The sequence below is a fragment of the Mauremys mutica genome, chromosome 8 (genome assembly GCF_020497125.1).
Source record: "Mauremys mutica isolate MM-2020 ecotype Southern chromosome 8, ASM2049712v1, whole genome shotgun sequence".
NCBI lineage: Eukaryota > Metazoa > Chordata > Testudines > Geoemydidae > Mauremys > Mauremys mutica.
The window spans coordinates 38,770,893-38,789,958 of NC_059079.1; the positions used below are offsets into that span (position 1 = coordinate 38,770,893).

Sequence of the window (19,066 nt, forward strand, 5' to 3'; positions counted from 1 at the left end):
AATCAGTGCCGCAAGCCTGGGAGGGGAGGAGAATTAGAGCAGCGCCAGCGTGCTCAGTGGAGGAGAGCTGGAGCAGGCTCCCCGGGCGGGGTTAGCTGCCGCAGTGGGCAGTGTTAGTTGCTGCGGAGGGAGGCCGGGTGAGCTTCCAAAGGGGGGCTCCCCGGGCGGGGTTAGCTGCCGCAGCGGGTGGTGTTAGCTGCCGTGGAGAGGGGCGGTGTTAGTTTCCGTGGGGGGGGGGAGAGGGCTCCCCGGGCCGGGTTAGCTGCCGTGGAGCGGGGTCTTTCAAGGGGAGGTAGCTGCTGTGAGGGGGCCTCCCCGGATGTGTGTGTGGGGGGGGGTTAGCTGCCGCGGGAGGGGGTTAGCTGCTGCGGGGGGGGGGGGGGGGGGCGCCGCGGATGGGAGAGGCAGGTGGACGTGGTTAGCTGCCACAGGGGGGTGGTGGGCGGGGTTAGCTGGGGAGGGGAGTGGCGCAAGGTGGAAGTTTCGCCTAGGGCGCAAAACTTCCTTGCACCGGCCCTGCTCTTGCATATTGTGCAAGGGGGGGAGAAGAAAGGGGCTAATGTCAGGTGTCCCCCTCCCATCCTGCTCCTGGCCCCCACCCCTTTACCCCATTTCCACGGGGTGGGGGGACAGAACAGGGCTCAGGACAGAGGGAGCTTGCTGGCAGCAGCTGCTGTCTCAACTTGCTGTTCTACTTAAAAAGGCAGTGGGGTCAGCGTACTTAAAGGGGCAATGCATCTCTCTCTCTCTCCCCTCCCTCCATTCAGGCTGCCTTGTAGAGTGTTAGGCTACATTAATAACAATGTGTTAACCCTTGAGGGCTCAGCCAAGTGCTAGTTCATCATTTAGCAGTAAGGCATTCCCTGGGAAATATCCCACCCTCTTCCAGCCTCTAACTTCACCTCATCAACCAAGCTTCACAATCATCATTGCTGTGTACCGTATTAAATTGTTTGTTTAAAACTTATACTGTCTCTGTGTGTGTGTGTGTGTGTGTATACACATATTGTCTTTTGTCTGGCAAAAAAAATTTCCCTGGAACCTAACCCCCTCCCCTTTACATTGTGGAAGCAGGGAAATAATTAACAAGGATTTGAAGGGGATTTTAATGCATGTCAGTCAGTTAGCAAGAGTCAGGCCATACTGTAACCCTAATGACGTGAGACTTGTAGAAGCAAGGATAGTGCGAGGCGAGAGGACAAGAACTGTGTACAAAGTTATTAGGACCTTGTAACTGATAACCAAATATGCAGGCTTGCTTTTCTTAGGAGTGAGACAAATAAGATAGCAGAATGGCTTATGTATAAACAAAATGTAGTGTTGCTCTTTATTGTCTGTATTATTGTTAGTTATTGTCTGTAACAAAAGTATAAAGGCTTGCTGTAATTGTTTACCAGTTGAGAGACCTGTCCAGGACTGGGGCGACCCTGTGTCCTATGGCACTCTCTCCCTCCATTGTAATTACTGGAGAAATAATAAAGTATTTGATTTTGCTGCACCCAAACAAAAAGCGAGAACTGAGTTTTTCTCCGACAACATTAATTCTTGTAGGGAAATTCGATTCGTTTAACATTGTTTCGCTTGAAGTAGCATTTTTCAGGAATATAACTACAATATTAAGCGAGGAGTTACTGTACTTTAACCAAAAGATCATCCTTCCTCTCTGTGATGTTGCATTCCATAATGTTTTATGGAAATATGCTTGTGAGTGTGAATATGATGTAATTGGAATATGCTTTATGCAAAAGGTCTCTTGTAAGGTATCATTACAAAGCTTATGGTCTACTGAGTGTGTTCATCCCATTTGTTTGCATGTATTTTTTCTATGTCTGGAGTTAGGAGAATAAGATTTAAACTTGTATTACTAATGTAAACATATTAAGTGGAAGCCATTAAGGGTGCTTCAGAATCAGTGACCTGTAAATGGCTCTGTTTACTTGCAAACCTTCCTGGGTACATGCGGCCCAGCCCTGGAAGAATTGAGGCTGGGGTCTCACAGGACATGTGAACATGTCACCTGATACTGGAATCTATTTTAAAGCTGGTGCTTTTTCATTTAGAAAGAGGGATGGGGACCCAGAGAGACAAAATAGATGTGGCATGAGGCAATCTATAGTGATACTGGTGGGGTGATATGGGGATAATGTTTGGAGCCAAAATGCATTGAAATAAAAGACCTAATCAGAACATTGGTTTCCTCCTGTGATTCTCTTAACACTCATTTAGCTGTGGAATCTGTATTATAAATATACATACACACACCCCGCTACCAAACAAAGCCCCTCTTTCTTCAGAAGTGTTCAGGACTTCAGCTGTGATTGAGGGCTACACTGCAATGCTGAAGAAGATTATTATTGATGGTCAGTATGTGGTGGTCCAAGGAATAGACCATCTTGAGGGAATCCGAGCATTCAAAATTATGCCATGCTTGCCATAGGAAAACAAGACTTAAGAATGCCAGTGGTCAGACAGGCTTGGTGATAGCTTACTACTACCTCCTTCATCTCAGCAGAGGACTTAACCCCTTAATCAAGAGCAGTGGTAAACTGCAACCCTAGCCTACGTCTTATGGTATTAGAGCTATGGCTGGTTGCAAATGAGGCCGTTACTATTCACAGCTTAATCACTGGTAGGATGCCTGGCCTTTTTTCAATTAACAAGTCATGGCTGGATAACATTTGGCGAGCTGTGTAGGTGCTGGAGAAGGAACTCTATGACCTTCTGGTGGCTGAGCAGCAGCTGGATGATCTCATCCAGATGTGCACTATCCAGTTCAAGCTCTTCACCAAATACCCCAAGAATTAGCAATATCCTTGTCTAAGTGGGGCTGGTAGCTTTAATGTCTGTTTTGTGTAGCCCTGATTTAATATCTGCAAAAGGATTTGTTGCTACTTATCAGAGGACAAGCAGAATCATACTGGAAGAGGCTCTACTCCACCTCCCCATAACTTCTACTTTTCCATGAGGATTGGGCGGAACTTGGTCAGACTGGGAGATGTTTCCACTTCATTGGTGTCAAGGGGAAGTCAGGACATGGGAGTTTCTCCTCAGTTTCTGTTTCTTCTGTGGGGGATCAGGTTAAAAGGGTCTTTCCTTATGATTCACAGGGAGAGGAGCATGCATGAGAAGATGGGTGTAAGACCAAGGAACTTTATTCATGGGAAGGTGTCTCATTGAGTCTGAGTTGGGGGGCCTGGGTATTGTACATGAGGTGTTCAGGGTGCTTAACAGATTCAGGAAAGTATGTGGAGGGAACATATCTTTCATGGTGGTGTGTTTATCTCTGTGTTTCTTTCATAGGGTGATCAATGTGTTTCATGGAGAAGGGAATTACAAGTAGGAGTAGAAGGGAAAGTTGTCTCTGTGGGGAGAGTTACTCAACAGAGGCTTCCCCAAAACATCCTCTAGAGTTTGTGTTGCATGCCACTTTGGACCAAACTCAGAGTGCTTTCTGTGAGTAGTCCCATCAACTTCAATAGGGCCTTCATGTGAGTAAGGAACACAGAATTTGAGCCTGTGTATCCTTCTTTAATAAAAGCACACTTATTGCAGTTGGTCTCATGTGAAAAGTGAATCCATTTGTGTTTTTATTCTGTGGCATTAGCCAGAGCCAACATAATGGAATGGACACCATTCCACATGGAGTGGACTTCTGACCTTTTCTGACAGGCTAAAGCACATTGGGGACTTGGCATCACAAAAAAAGCATCTAGTTTTGTCACAATATATTGCATAAGTGCTTTCAAAAACATTTTGATCAAACCTTGTATAGTTAATATATCAAAAAGTTTCAGGGGTCTGATAAAAACCTATAGCAGTGTTTAAAAAAGATAAGGTGCTCTATTGTACTAAAACAATGCTGTAGTGCCAAAACAGCGTATTTATAGATTATTGTGGTAAGATTAACAGTGCCCATCTTACTCTGTAGAGTTTTGATCTTGTAAGAAGTTTTTCCTCAAACGGTTTTCTGTTAAGTAAAGGAAAACACTATCAGCTTTTTTGGCTGTCTGGAAAAGTGTGTTAAGCTTAATATACTGATATATTATGCAGCCAGTCTGTTAGCTTGATGTATTGCCTCATGGCAAATGGAACTAATACAGTCTAGCAAGATTACTCACACATTTGCTTGGGATAAGGAATTTTTTTCCTGATGGGTGAGTAAAGTATTCATTAGCATCAGTTTTTTCATTATCATCAGTCATCATTATGAAGGGCAGTATGTTCTGTAACTGCTCTTGTAACATTTCATGACAATTTTGCAAGGTGGGATAAATATTTTCATTTCTCCATTGTACATTTATTAGTTACTTTTTAATATGTGTACAAGAGGCATTATTGTTACATTTTCGGTTAGGCCATTGAAGCCATGTTGCCAAGGAAGGAGGAATAACTTAGGTGAGCCCAGAACCAGTGGGGAGTCACAGAGCTTCTGCGCAGAAGAGCCAGGGTCCCTGGTGGATTCCCAAAATCTGCTTAACAGGTGGGCTAGTCCTTCCCCTACTGGAGTATAAATTCTGTGGCTTCGTCAACACAATGTAAAGGTTTGTGTTTAGATTGTGCTATATAACTCGACCTAAGTAGCACTTTCTAAAACTCTACTCAGAACAAAGCAATTGTACTTTAGCACATGCTAAACTGGTAAAGCTGAAGGCTACAGGGAAACCTAGGTTTTAACTCCAACTACTAACATGGTGCTAAATGTCTAAATTGGTTTCAAGTGGGATTTTCAATCAAGTTAAGGTGGTAACTAGGCTGAAAAAAGCACCTTTTCCCCAGTCTAAACAAGGCCTGAGAGAATATCACTGGTCCCAGTGCAGATATTTTCATGTAGGAACATGATTTACCAACATTTTTTACTCAGTTTTTTCCTTGGTCCTTCATCACATAAAACTCCTTTTGAAATCAATGGGCATTTTGCCTGAGTAAAGACCATAGGATTTGGCCCCATAATATAAAAAAGCTTCTTTTCCTTTGTAATTCATTGTTTTTGTAGAGCAGCCCTTTGGAAACTTGCAGCTGCAATCTGTGTCCTTGACAATATTTCCCCCTCTCCATTGCATGCACACATTGCTCTTTTACTGTAGATGTTCGTGAATGCTGAACTGCTGACATTGATTCTGTTTTATGGAGAAGGAAGCATATGTTTATTTTAAACAATATAAAGCAGTACCATGCACTTTAAAATGAGTTGAGATTAAACATAGATACATAATGTTTGAACTTTCATGATATACAATTATTGGAAAATACATTTATTTGAAGTGGGATTTTGTTTGTTTTTTTTAATATGGCCTCAGTTCTCAGCTACATTTATTGAAGGCCTGGTCAACACTAGAACTACATCACACAGGGGTGTGAAAAAGTCCGGTGTGGTTAAGCAGACTTAAGTTCCTGTATAGACAGTGCTAGGTTGACCGAAGAATATTTCTGTCAACCTAGTTACCACCACCTGGGGACCTGGATTGCTTGACCAATGGGAGAATCCCTCCCATTGGCATGGGTAGTGTCTACACTGAAGCTCTACAGTGGTGTTGCAGCAGCAGGGCAGTTGTGCTGTTGTAGTGTGTAAGTGTAGACAACTCCTAAGCCACCTTTCTGTCTCCACTAGCAAGGAGTGGCTGGATCCGAATGTACTCTGGCTCTGCCCATTCCCCTACTCCCCTTCCCCATACTCTACTATGACGTTTCCATTATGCCAGCATAGGGACAGGTGCTATAGAGCCAGCAAAATTATCTGGGTATTCCCCTATGCCAACAGAATCCCCAGCTCCACCTTTAGGACACGCCTGAGCAGTGCATAGCAGCTGGAAGTAAGGCCTATGATCTGGCTCTGAACATTTTGAGGAACTGAAAGAATTAATTGTCAAACACCTTAGTTTCTCGCTAGTTTCTTTTGTGTTTCTTGTATTGAGATGGTACCTTCCCACCTCTTCTGGCTACACATGACCCCAACCAGTGGTCTCTCAGACCATGGATTGACCACCCTTGATTTTCAATCCATCATTTTCCACCTAGTCCTTCATGATTAGGCTCTGATCCTACAAAGACTTAAGCATGTGAGTAACTTTATATAAGATATTGCATGAGTCTTTTCAGGATTTGAGCGATTGATGGATTGGTATAACTACTGTCTTCTCTGAGCCAGATTCCCATGCTGATTGCCTACTCAAGCTAGTAAAAACTTGGAATTTCCATTCCATGGGAAATTCCAATATTTTGAATTTGTTTTCATTTTGAATCAGAACAAAAAGTCACAATTTAGAAATTAACCACTAAGCACAAATTCTGAAATATTTTGTTTCAGAAACAGTGAAATGCCCTTTTGAAATGTTTAATTTTTATAATAGAACTTTGTTTTGATATCAGATTTTCTTTTCACTTCATTGTTTTGATTTTTGTTATGATTTACCATATAATAATGTAAATGTTTTGACTTTCATTATATATATATAAAACATAAAAGTTAAAACAAAACTTTCTGAATATATTGAAACAACACATTTTGCTCTTATTGAAATGAAGCATTTCAATAATTTCCTGTCAACAATTTTCATGAAAGTGATATGTTCCCACCAAACTTTTTTATTTAATCAGAGGTTTCCATCAGAAAAGTTTTGACCAGCTCTATTGCCTACCTTGAGATGTTTCACTGGAAGGGTTAAATTCTGTTAAATTCTGTAAATAAATATACTTATGCAACCCTGTTGACTTCAGTGGGGCTAGTCAAGTGTAACTAAGGGCAACGCTTAATCAAACTGAGGAGTCTTGACTGGAGATCTAGGAAAATCTCTCTAGCAGTGAAGTTGAAGAGACTGGAACAACCTTACAAGGGAAGTTGTAAAATTCTTATCACTTGAGATCTTTGAAATTGGAGTGGACAAAACACTTGAAAATGTACACCAGTGAAAAATCCTGGGAGCTTGTTCTGGGCATGAACTAGAGGATCTCACAAGTCTTTTTCATATTTGACTTTTATGATACTAAGTTTTGTTGTACTATAGCTTCAAGTAAAGGCTTTCATTTGCAAAAGAGAAACCACAAAAGCAAGGTTTTTAAATCCTTCACAGACAACAATAGTGTATAATATTTTGGTGTCCCCTTTGTGTTTAAACTGCAAATGTTTTTCAGACTTCTTTGGCATAATGATTTATTGGTATTGGTGCTTCAGGATTGTTTGTCACCAGAGGTCTAAAGCTAGGGATTGACCCCTTCTGGCAGATTAAATACAAATTATGCAAACTGCTGTGGTGTGGGTCATAATCTAATTAATGTTACACATCTTGAGCAGATGATCATTTCTCTAAATGAGAGCTATCTAGCAGTCTAGTTGAAAACAAAAACCATATTAGAAAAAATGAAGTATACGGTATTACTGCTTTACAGTATATCCACTTGTCCTACTTTAATATGTAAAAGCTACATAATTGCAGAGTTTGTGTATGGTTAAAGAAGTATCAGCATTTCCACTACATAACACATTTTACAGGGGTTTAAAGGGATAAATAAATTAACACCATAATGTAACTTGATTTACAAAATTTCAGCATAGTAGTACGTAACTGGATTTGCTTTAACAAAATTAAGTAATGGATATACTAATTCCGGATAATTTATTGTAGTCATGTAACTCAAAATCAGTCAGACTTTTACTCTGCTAGTGGATTATGATTTTTTGGTATTTAAAATGTACAATTTGTGTGTGTATGTGTGAAATGAGATAGCTACATAGCAAAATTTCCTCACACATTTCCATTAACTTTATTTTAAATTCTAAATCAAGGTAAATTCTTCCTTGAATGTATCCCTGAATCCCATTAGTATTAATGAGAGCTATATATGTGCACTGAGTGGCAAGTATACCTCTGTTGGGGTCAATTCCATGGCTGTTCCACATGCACAACTCTCACTGAAGTCAAGACAATGGCAGCTCCAACATGGCGTGGCTGTAAAATCAGGCCATTAGTCAGTAATTACCTTAATTTTAGTTGTGTGAAATTGCCTGATGAAGTATTTTCTGGAGAGACCAGAATAGCTTTTGTTTTCTTTTCTTTCTTCTTTTGAAATGAAGATAGTTCTCAGAAGAGGTGCTGTCTTAACAGAAGTAGTGATTGGAGTCCTTTGTTTATTCACAGGGCAGGGCCATCCAGGGTAATGGCAGTGTGAGCCCGGCAATGTGCCTGACTTCGAGGTTGTTTATTTAGTGTGTGCATAGTCATCTAGCCAAGCAATGGCATCTTCAGTGGCGTGATGCAGTTCTTCTAGGCCACTGCTGAACCTAGTCAGCGGGTTTTGATCGACAATGTGTGTCATTGTCTGTGTTGTGCCGCAGATGCACAAATGGCTGTCACAAAGGCCCAAGTGGTACTGGCTGGCTGCACAGAGACCTTGCCCGCTCCAGAATCTGTTCAACAGGGACCATTGACGACGGGGCAGGTCAAAACCAGGCGGGCAAATTGTGGGGTTGGCGATGAGGGACTAGTTGGGGATTATAGCAGATATCCATTCCTCTCACCAGAGTGTTTCTGCCCTAACATCCTAGCATGGCGGATGAGACCATAATGGGCAACATGATGGCAAACATGCAGCTGGTGGTTTAAAAAGGTCATTGTGCAGTGGCAGGCTTGAGTTGGCGCATACTTTCTCCAGTAACTTGCCAGTGGCAACCTCTCATCTGATGTGAGGAGGAGCAATATTGCTCAGAACTGGAAGCCATGGGAGTGCAGTCGGACACTAGGTGCCAGAGATGATACGCATGGCGGCATGTAACTGTGTATCCACCAGTTTGGTGTGTGACAATCGACTCCAAACTGGTGCACAATACTCCACCACTGAATACGAAGTGGCAAGAGCTGACATCCGCAAAGTTGGAACACGAACATCCCATGATGAACCTGCCAGTGTGCTAAGAAGATTATTGCACATCTTAAGTTTAGCTGCTGTCTTCTTCAGGTGGGCATGGTAACTTGGTGTGCATGCTACGGTCACATCTAGATAGACCGGATCTACTTCATGCTTCATCTTCTGACCATTCAGATAAACATTCAGTTCTCGGGTTGCGCTGGCGTGATGAAGAGGGAACAAACTGGAGACTGTTTTTATGACGCTTGGCTGGAGGCACCAAGTCTTACAGTAGTCAGCTAACTTTGTCATGTCTCAGTTAAAGGTGACATCAAGCTTGTGAAATGTCCGGGCCTGGGTACTGCAACAGATGCCATCTGCATAAATGAACTTTCAACTCGGTTGTTGGTAGGTCGTTGATGTAAAAGTTGAACAGGGTTGGAGAAAGCAGAGCGCCTTGGGGTAACCCATTGCTCTATTGTCTCCAAGCACTCGTCTTCTCCCCCATATAGACTCTGAACTGCCTATCACAGAGGAACAGTTCAGCGATGCCTGTGACCCAAGGTAGCAGGACCCGTGATACCTTCACGAGCAGGCAATGGATCAGTGTCCTCATCACATCACCCGCCAGTACCTGACAGCAGTCAGGGAAGCTAATGATCCAAGCAGCAAGCTGAATTCTGCAAGCACCAGCTCAACAAATCCCAGCACTATCATCACCGACAACCCCAATATGCAGCCTGGTGACTTCTGTGTCATTGGTCCAGCTCTACGCGTGTTACAACTTAATGTGGAGGGTTTTTTGGCTGCCAAGCATGATTTACTTGGCATTCTTGCTCATCAACATACTGTCGACATCATTTGCTTTCAAGAGACACACATGGCAACTGCCGAAGCTGGGATTTACAGTAGCGACGGCTTCGACCTGTTGTGCTGTGTGGCACACCCAAAGCATGGCCAAGCCACATACGTTCAGTCTGATAGTGCAGATGCCATTCATTTGATGTCTACTGAATTCTGTGACACCATCCAGGTTGGCGGTTTCTGGCTGGCGAATGTTTACAAGCCTCCAAGCATCAGCTGGAACCAAAAGTTTCTACCAAGCTTGCCACACCCAGCTGTCTATGTCGGAGATGTCAACAGCCTTCACACAGACTTGGAGGTGAAAGGAAAACTCTCTTCACACATTCAGCTCTTGGTCTCTCCAGCTACCATTGAAGAAGCTAGTTGTGGTGATGTGTGTTTTGTTATCTAAATCCCAGTCTACAAAGAACTGGATGCAGTTCACTTCAGATACCCCATTAAAGAGCTGACGGATAGTAATGACTTTTAGTCATTACTGACTTAGCCCTAAAGAGTTAAAGAAGTTCGTTTAATAAATTCCAAATTCACACAAATGTGAAAAGAGAAATGCAAACATTAGAAGAACTGGAAGGCTCAGGAGATTGGTAAAAGGTTCATAGAAACTTTAAGCTCTAAGGTTGCCAGCTGTAATCCGCTCAGGTCAGTAACGAGTGAAAGTGTTAACATCTGATGGCTAATCAGAAGGGTGGATAAAAATCAATGATTTTTTAAAAAATTAAAAAATCAGATTTTTTTAAATTTAAATCGAATTTTTTTGATAAAATATTTTTTGAGGAAAAAAATTATCTAAAGATAGTTTTAATTAAGATACATTATAGCTCAAAGAGATCTCATCATGGAATAGGGGTTATAAATTCTAATTCTATAGTATGAGACAATATATTCATATAATGTTTAAGAAAAGTTTTATAAATGAGTTCCAGTAGTTCATGGATTAGGGACCCAATTTTATGGGGTTCCAGGGACTTCTGTATAAATTATTTAGGTTCATCTTTCTGTCTACCCAAAGGGACTCAGTGCTCATTCTATAAGATACCATCAGAGATGCTTAGTTTTGCAGTTCTCAAACTGTGGATTTGTGTCTTCAGAGATAACATGCTTGTCAACAGCAAAAATGTTATTAAATAAAATAAATAAATAAATAAATAGAGGTGAGACATAGTTAAATAAAACAATTTAAATGTTTGTCTGGTGATGATGTCCTCCTAATACAGCATGGGACAACATGGGAAGAAAATCCTCCAAATATTAATGATTAACTCGTTGAACTGGAGATAGTTCACCTCCCAATGACTTCATAAATATCTGCTTCAATTACCTTTGGTAAATGAAATAACCAAACAATCATTCATTTTCTGATCTGGCTGTAAAACTAATCTGAAAAGTTTTCAAAATAAATAACTTAAAAAATGTGTAGCGTGTACCTTCTAAAAATGAAACCTACGTCTATCTCTGAGTTGTGAAGAATATGTATTAAGGTTATAACAACCAATAAGAATGCACTTTTATGTAGAAATCCATGATTAAATCAAGTCTTCCTGCCTAGTGATTTAAAGTATGATTTAGATCAATTTGATTTAAATCAAATCCACCCTGCTACTCAGTGACCTGTTTGAAAGGCATCTGGTGGTTTTAGCTCAGTCTACATCACAAAAACCATCACCGCAATTGACATCCTGTATTAACAGTCTCAACAGAGACACCACGGACTGACCCCTCCACCCCATCCCCAGGACTGGTCAGGCCCTCCCCAGGACTGGTCAGGGTTGTTGCAGGGTAGTGTTGGGAAGTGTGCTGTGCCATTTCCATGGGTAAAAGAGGACATTGGTCTCCCCGAAGTTGTCAGTCAGCACTGAATTTGCGCACACATACTCATTTTAAATTCTGTTAATATATTTAAAATGTACACTAACAGAAGCCAAGAAATCCAGTGTTAATGCCGGCACTCTACTCAATCCTTTGAGTTTCCTGACTTTTTCATACATTTCATTTTTAAGAGTAGTTTTTTATACTGAATTTTATGTAAATGTTTGTTATAGTATCAACCTACCTTAAATATAAGTAGTGGGCTGTTCGTTTAGACTGTGTGTCCTTGTGTTTTATTACTCATTCCCTATTAGTCTTCTACAAATGTTCCGCTTTTCTTTAGTTTTGGCAAGCTGCTAAGAACACCATTTCCTTCCTTTCATTCTGGTGAAGTCCAATTGTTGTTTGCTTATAGTACATTAGTCTTTCCCAGAATTTAGCCTGGAGTTTTTATACACTGGGGAGCCTCCTGTGTGTTTAGATTATAAAACATTTTTGTAATAGAACTCTGATAGCACCATGCTTTCAGATAATGCTGTCAAACTGGATTTCAATATTGGTTTGTCTGTCACTCTCTGCAGTATTCTGTTATGCAAACTCAGACTTTGTAGAGCACTTTTTCTGCTTCTATAGTACTGTACAATGCTTTACTTTATTTCCTTTTTCTTTTGTTAGGTTTATGTCGGTCTATTGGTGTAAGCAATTTTCTCATTAATCATTTGGAGCAACTAAAGGAAGATTGTAAGATAACCCCACATGTTAATCAGGTGAGTGTGTATGCAATACATTCAAGACATCTGTTTTAGAATAAACCCCATCACCCAAAAAACATGATTTCTCAAGTCCCTTTCAACAAATCCAAATGTCAAAATTAGTCTTGGACCCAAAAAAATAAAACAAACAAAAAAGAAAAAAACCACAACTATAAAATAATTTACCCACATGGTTAGTTGTCTTCTTACCAGACCTGTTTGTGACTGATGTTGTGGACAATGGCTCAATTTTAGATGCTGACAGTTTGCAAATAAACAGTCTTCAACTAGATACTGAGTATCAAATCACCATCATAGCAACAAGCTACTTGAGGATGTACTGCCAAATGTAAGTACTGCATTTTAAAAAATAGAGACCTAACTCCCTTAGGCAACACTGAAAATCCTCACGACAGTGTACAGTTGTCACATTTTAAAGATTCTTTTGGTTCGAAACTCTTTACTCTTTCTACTGATATTCTCCAGTATGGACTAGATTCTGCTATCCTTCCTCATGTTGTGCAAGACTTCCATATGTACTCGCATTCATTTCACAGCTGAATAAGGGCGGCAGAATTTGGTCCTTAACGACTAAGGGTACGTCTGTACTACCCACTGGATCGGTGGGTAGTGTTCAATATATCGGGGATCGATTTATTGCGTCTTGTCTGGATGCGATAAATCGATCTGCTAATCGACGCCCGTACTCCACCTTGGCAGGAGGAGTAAGCGGAGTCGATGGGGGAGCCGCGGCAGTCGACTCACTGCCGTGAGAATGGCCAGTTAAGTCGAACTAAGATACTTCGACTTCAGCTACATGAATAGTGTAGATGAAGTTGTGTATCTTAGTTCGAACCCCCCCGCTAGTGTAGTCCATGCCTAAGAAATATGTAAAACTGTTGTGATGGGGTGGCTGCTCCACACAGATAGAATAGAGTTGAGAGGGGGCAAAGCCTTTCTGCATATTGCAGTCTGATATACACATGGGGAATGGACTCTCTGGATCCATAGGGACAGGAGCTGTCTATGAAGCTGCAGTATCTCCTCCTTGTGACAGAATGGCTTATACAAAAACCACGCTGACTTTGGGTTCCCTTGTGATTAACTAATAGCAACGGTGGAGGATTTCATTCAGCTGCAAGCTCCTTTATTAAATCCCTGCCAGGTTTTCACATACAAATCCAAGGGCTCAGTAAAGAGCAGTGCCAGAGAACAGCGGGACTTGCTCCATCAACATATGATTGGTAGTCTTTGCCTGAGAAAAATCTAGGACTAGAATAGCATGGGTGTTGCAGGTCAGGAAATAGGAGTTATTAGTAGAGGAGAAGCTTGCACAGTGGTCACTCTCCCTGTGCCTCCTCTAGCCAAAGCTTAATTGTCCTTCACTTTCAGTAGCACCAAAAAATCATCCATAAATGTTTGAAAAGAAAAAAATGCTTTGGGCTGCATTTTAAAAAAAATTGTCAAGAAGTTACCTGCTCTAGCCAGCCATGCAGCTGAATATCACGAGTTCCCAGAACTCAGCTCATGACATCTGGGATTCACTAATCAATGGATGATACAGTGTTCATTGTCTCCAGAAGAAAGGCAACATTAGCTCTGCATCTAGTTAATCAAGTTGGTGGGTGACATATCAGCATGCCATACTTGTTCTAAATATTTGTGAAATAACCTTGAACTGTGTAACTCTGAAGCCTTGAAAGACTAAGGGATATATTCTGCTTGCAGTTATATTGATGTAAATGTGGAATACATCATCTGAAGCCAATAGCTATTCCAGATTTACTCTGGTGTAACTGGGAGTAGAATTTGGTCCTGAATTAGAAAATTAGTCACCTTTTTATTTAATTTCTTGTAACATATTATATTGATGACACCTACCCAATAGGAATCTAACTTAAACATCCAATTCCTACTTCCATTTAATTTTACTACAGTATTACTAATTAAATAATGCATCCTTAGTATACTGCATCTGAATGTTTTATCATTTTACCGACTAGGAGTACTTTTTGTGAGACACTGCACTAGAGTTAATATGTGTTTAATAACTAGTATAAAATTATTCCTACCCCTCAAATGAGCACTTGTTGCCTCTCTAAATATTCGTTTTTAGTGTAGTGCTGTCTGATAAGTAACAAACATGGTAGATTTGCTGTGGATTGTGTTAAACAGTATTTTGAAAGGAACTGCTGGCTCATTCTTTTTCTTGTCACAATTCTGTGTAATAAAGAATGAAAATATTTTTCTAATCTGTTCAGGTGTAAGCCAATGAATAAAACAGTGACCTAAACATTGGACATATAAATGTAAACATTACATACAAAGGCCACTCAAAGGTTAAGAAACATCAAAGGTTGAAGAAATGGATGTGTCTGTTGTTTGAACCTTGTCCACAGTTCGCACAGTAATTTAGATCATAGCATTTTTAGGTTGACTCAGGCCAGCCTTCAAGGGGCAGGGTTTTTCTTAGTGTGTATTGAACAAATGCCAGCCTATTGTTGTCTGAAAAGACAACATGTACTAAAGATGAGAAACAGGAAATGTTCATTTGTCCTTCTTATGGCGGAAGAATTTTTCCAGATTCCACATGTTGATGTCATTGTTCTAAACAATTTTTTTCCTCAAAATACGCAAGAGCTAGATCATTGGAACAACAGTGACAGCTATTTGATTTGAAGTCATGTCACATGATTATATAGTGGCGATGTAAGGGAAAACTACACTCAATTTGATCTCAATGCACAGGGAGGTGTTTTTAGTTTGGTTTGGTTTTTTTTTACAATTCATTAGTTGTGAAATGTTTTTCAAAATAACATTTGTTCTAGAATCATAGGACTGGAAGGGACCTTGAAAGGTCATCTAGTTCAGTGCCCTGTACTCGTGGCAGGACTAAGTATTATCTAGACCAGTGTTTCCCAAACTTGGGACACCGCTTGTGTAGGGAAAGCCCCTGGCAGGCCGGACCGGTTTGTTTACCTGCCCCGTCCACAGGTTCAGCCGATCACGGCTCCCACTGGCCAAGGTTCACCACTCCAGGCCAATGGGGGCTGCGGGAAGCAGCGGCCAGTATGTCCCTTGGCCCGCACCACTTCCAGCAGCTCCCATTGGCCTGGAGGAGCGAACCGTGGCCAGACGGAGCCGCGATCGGCCGAATCTGCGGACAGGACAGGTAAACAAGCCAGCCCGGCCCGCCAGGGGCTTTCCCTACACAAGCGACATCCCAAGTTTGGGAAACACTGGTCTAGACCATCCCTGACATGTATTTGTTTAACCCTGCTCTTAAAAATCTCCAACAATGGAGATTCCATAACCTCCCATGGCAATTTATTCCAGTGCTTAACCACCTTGACAGTTGGGACGTTTTTCCTTATGTCCAGCCTAAATCTCCCTTGCTGCAATTTAAGCCCATTGCTTCTTGTCTTATCCTCAGACATTAAGGACAACAATTGTTCTCCCTCCTCCTTGTAACAACCTTTTATGTATTTAAAAAATACAGTCTTCCCTTCTCCAGACTAAACAAACCCATTTTTTTTAATCTTCCCTCATAGGTCATGATTTCTAGACCTTTAACATTTTTGTTGCTCTTCTCTGGATTTTCTCCAAAATTGTCCACATCTTTCCTGAAATGTGGCACCTCAAACTGGACACAATACTCCATTTGAAGCCTAATCAGCAGAGTAGAGCAGAAGAATTACATTTTCTTCTTCGAGTGCTTGCTCATATCAATTCCAATTAGGTGTGCACGCCACGGCCATCGGAGAATTTTTACCCTAGCAAAACACGGTGGGTCAGCTGAGGAGCCCCCTGGAGTGGCGCCTTCATGGTGCTGGATATATACCCCGGCCAACCCAGCGCCCCCTCAGTTCCTTCTTACTGCTCGTGACGGTCGTTGGAACTGTGGAGCTTGGCTTTGTTACTCTCCACTCTCCCTAGCGTTTCCCTACAGTTTAATAGTTTGTTGTTATAATATTGTTATAGATTTTAATAGTTGTAGTTCTAGTTATAGTATAGTAGTTGGTATTAGTGGGGGAGAAGGGGTTTTCCCCTCCTTCCCGTATTTGATTGGGCTCATGCCCAAAGCTCCGGGCTTTAAGCCCTGTGAATCCTGCTCCAAGCCCATACCAACGAGCAACCCCCACGACTCTTGCCTGAAGTGTCTGGGGGAATCTCACCAGGCAGAGACGTGCAGGATTTGCAAGAGCTTTCATCCCCGGACTAAGAAGGAGCGGGACTTTCGTTTAAGACAGCTCCTTATGGAGGCAGCTCTTAGTCCTCAGCCTCCAGTGGCGTGGCAAGACCCGGTGCTGAGTGCTTTGGTACGCAGTGCCCCGGCTTCAGCTACGGGAACAGTACTGCGCTTGGACTCTGATAGAGAGCTGCAGCACCGACGTTCCCCAGCACTGCAATCAATTTCTGCAGTCCGGCACCGCTCTCACATGCCTGGCCAAAAGCATATGATCCTCTACCTCCTGTGGCATCCTCCTCATCTTCGCCCGATGAGGCTGTGGCAGAGACCACTATATTGGGTGTCCCCCTCCCAATAGACCTCCGCGCCCACCAGGAACTCTTGCAAAGAGTGGTGCGGAATATGAACCTGCAAGCAAAGGAGGTAGTCAAGATGAGGACTCTGTGGTTGACATTTTGTCCACAGAGGCTCCTTCCAGGATGGCCTTACCACTTATCCGGACCACTCAAACCATGGCCAGTACAGTCTGGCAAACACCCACTTCCATTCCCCCAACTGCTAAGGGGGTGGAGTGGAAGTATTTCGTCCCCTCCAAGGGATATAACTATCTGTACTCACCCACAGCCCTGTTCACTGCTGGTGGCCTCAGTGAATGAGAAGGAGCGTCATGGTCAGCAAGCCCTGGTACCCAAATCAAAAGAGGCCAAACGCCTCAATTTATTTGGGCACAAAGTCTACTCCTCTGGGGGGAAGGGGGGGGGGGCTCCAACTCCGGATTGCGAACCAGCAGGCTCTCCTGAGCCGATACAATTTTAACTCCTGGAACTCCATGATGATGTTCAAGGAACTGGTTCCTCCGGAGTCCAAAGAAGAGTTTGCGGCTCTGCTAGAAGAGGGAAAAACGGTTGCACAAAGCACTTTGCAGGCCTCATTGGACACCACGGACTCTGCCACTCGGACCCTCTCCTCAGGGATAGCAATGAGGCGCATTTCTTGGCTGCAAGCTTCTAGTCTACCACCAGAGCTTCAGCAAACTTTGCAGGATCTTCCCTTTGATGGAGAGGGCCTGTTCTCAACAAGACAGACTCGATGCTTCAAAGCCTCAAACACTCTAGGGCCATAATGCGTTTGCTGGGGATGCACACACCATCTACCCTGTGGAAACCATTTAAACCGCAGCCCCAATGCTCTTACCCTCCTCCTTGGCCGAGACAGGACTTCTATAGGAGACGGAGGTGCGGTGGCAGGAGAAAACCCTCCAACCACCAATCCGGCCAGGCCCAAGGTCCTTCCAAGCCCTCAGTGGGTCCCAAACAAAACTTTTGAAGGGACACCCGAGGACGGTGTACCGAACCTCATTCAGGATCCTGAATCATTTATCCTGTTTCCACCGTGCCTGGTCCCTCATAACCACGGACCGTTGGGTTCTTCGCACAGTGGAAAGGGGATACTCTCTTCAATTTTTGTTTTCCCCGCCCTCCCACCCCATCCCTCTTCAGGGACCCTTCTCACAAGCAACTCGTTATCCAGGAGTTGCAGTCACTCCTTGCCATGGGGGCAATCAAGGAGGTTTCAAGGCAGCTAAGGGGCAGAGGGTTTTAACCCCATTATTTCCTAATCCCCAAGGCAAAAGGCGGGCTTTGGCCTATCCTGGACCCGCACGGACTCAACAAATTCATGGTAAAGTTGAAGTTCTGCATGGTCTCCTTGGGCACCATTATACCTTCCCTGGATCCTGGAGACTGGTACGCTGCCTTCGACATGAAAGACGCATATTTCCACATAGCAATCCATCCAACACACAGACACTTCCTCTGCTTTGTGGTCAACCACAAACACTATCAGTTTATGGTCCTTCTGTTCGGCCTCTCTATGACCCCCTGGGTGTTCACCAAATGTGTGGCAGTAGTGGCAGCCTTCCTCTATCGTCGACAAATTCAAGTATACCCGTATCTTGACGACTGGCTCATCCAAGGGCATGCCAAAGAGCAGGTGCAGTCTCACATTCAGTTTGTCCTGGATACGTTTGGTTGATTAGGCCTCCATCTCAATGTGGCAAAGTCAATGCTAGAACCGACTCAGAGGATAGAATTCATCGGGTCGGTCCTGGACTCCGCACGCGCTCGAGCCCTCCTGCTTTCCAAGCTTTGTTGGGCCTCATCCGGAGCCTTAAAAGCTTCTCAGCCTCGATGGCAAGAACATGCTTGAGTCTTCTAGGACACATGGCTTCCTGCACATATGTCACCAGGCATGTCAGACTAAGGCTCCGCCCACTTCAAGCCTGGCTGGCATCAGTCTATCACCCAGGTCGAGACAGCCTGAACCTGGTGGTCACTGTCCCGGAGAGGGTCCTGACCACCCTCCACTGGTGGCTAGACCCAGAGGTGGTATGCAAAGGAGTCCCCTTCTACACCCCTCAGCCCACCTTGTCCCTTGTTACGGATGCGTCAGCCCTGGGATGGGGTGCCTATCTCAAGGACACTCAGACACAGGGTCTGTGGGCCCCGTCCGAACTTTCTCTCCACATCAACATACGGGAACTGATGGCAGTACATCTAGCTTGTCAAGCCTTTCAAGAGTGGCTGCATGGTCATTGTGTGGCGGTCCTCACAGACAA

The 19,066-nt window shown here is 43.1% G+C and overlaps 1 protein-coding gene across 9 annotated transcripts in view; it reads left to right on the top strand.

Moving 5' to 3' along the window:
• LOC123376497 (uncharacterized oxidoreductase ZK1290.5-like) overlaps window positions 1-19,066 on the top strand; it is a 90,480-nt gene that overhangs the window by 55,181 nt on the left and 16,233 nt on the right. For all 9 annotated transcript variants that reach the window (XM_045028527.1, XM_045028525.1, XM_045028520.1 and 6 more), the window contains one exon: window positions 12,184-12,275. In XM_045028527.1, the coding sequence (XP_044884462.1) occupies window positions 12,184-12,275 (92 nt within the window). The remainder of the gene's footprint in view (window positions 1-12,183; window positions 12,276-19,066) is intronic.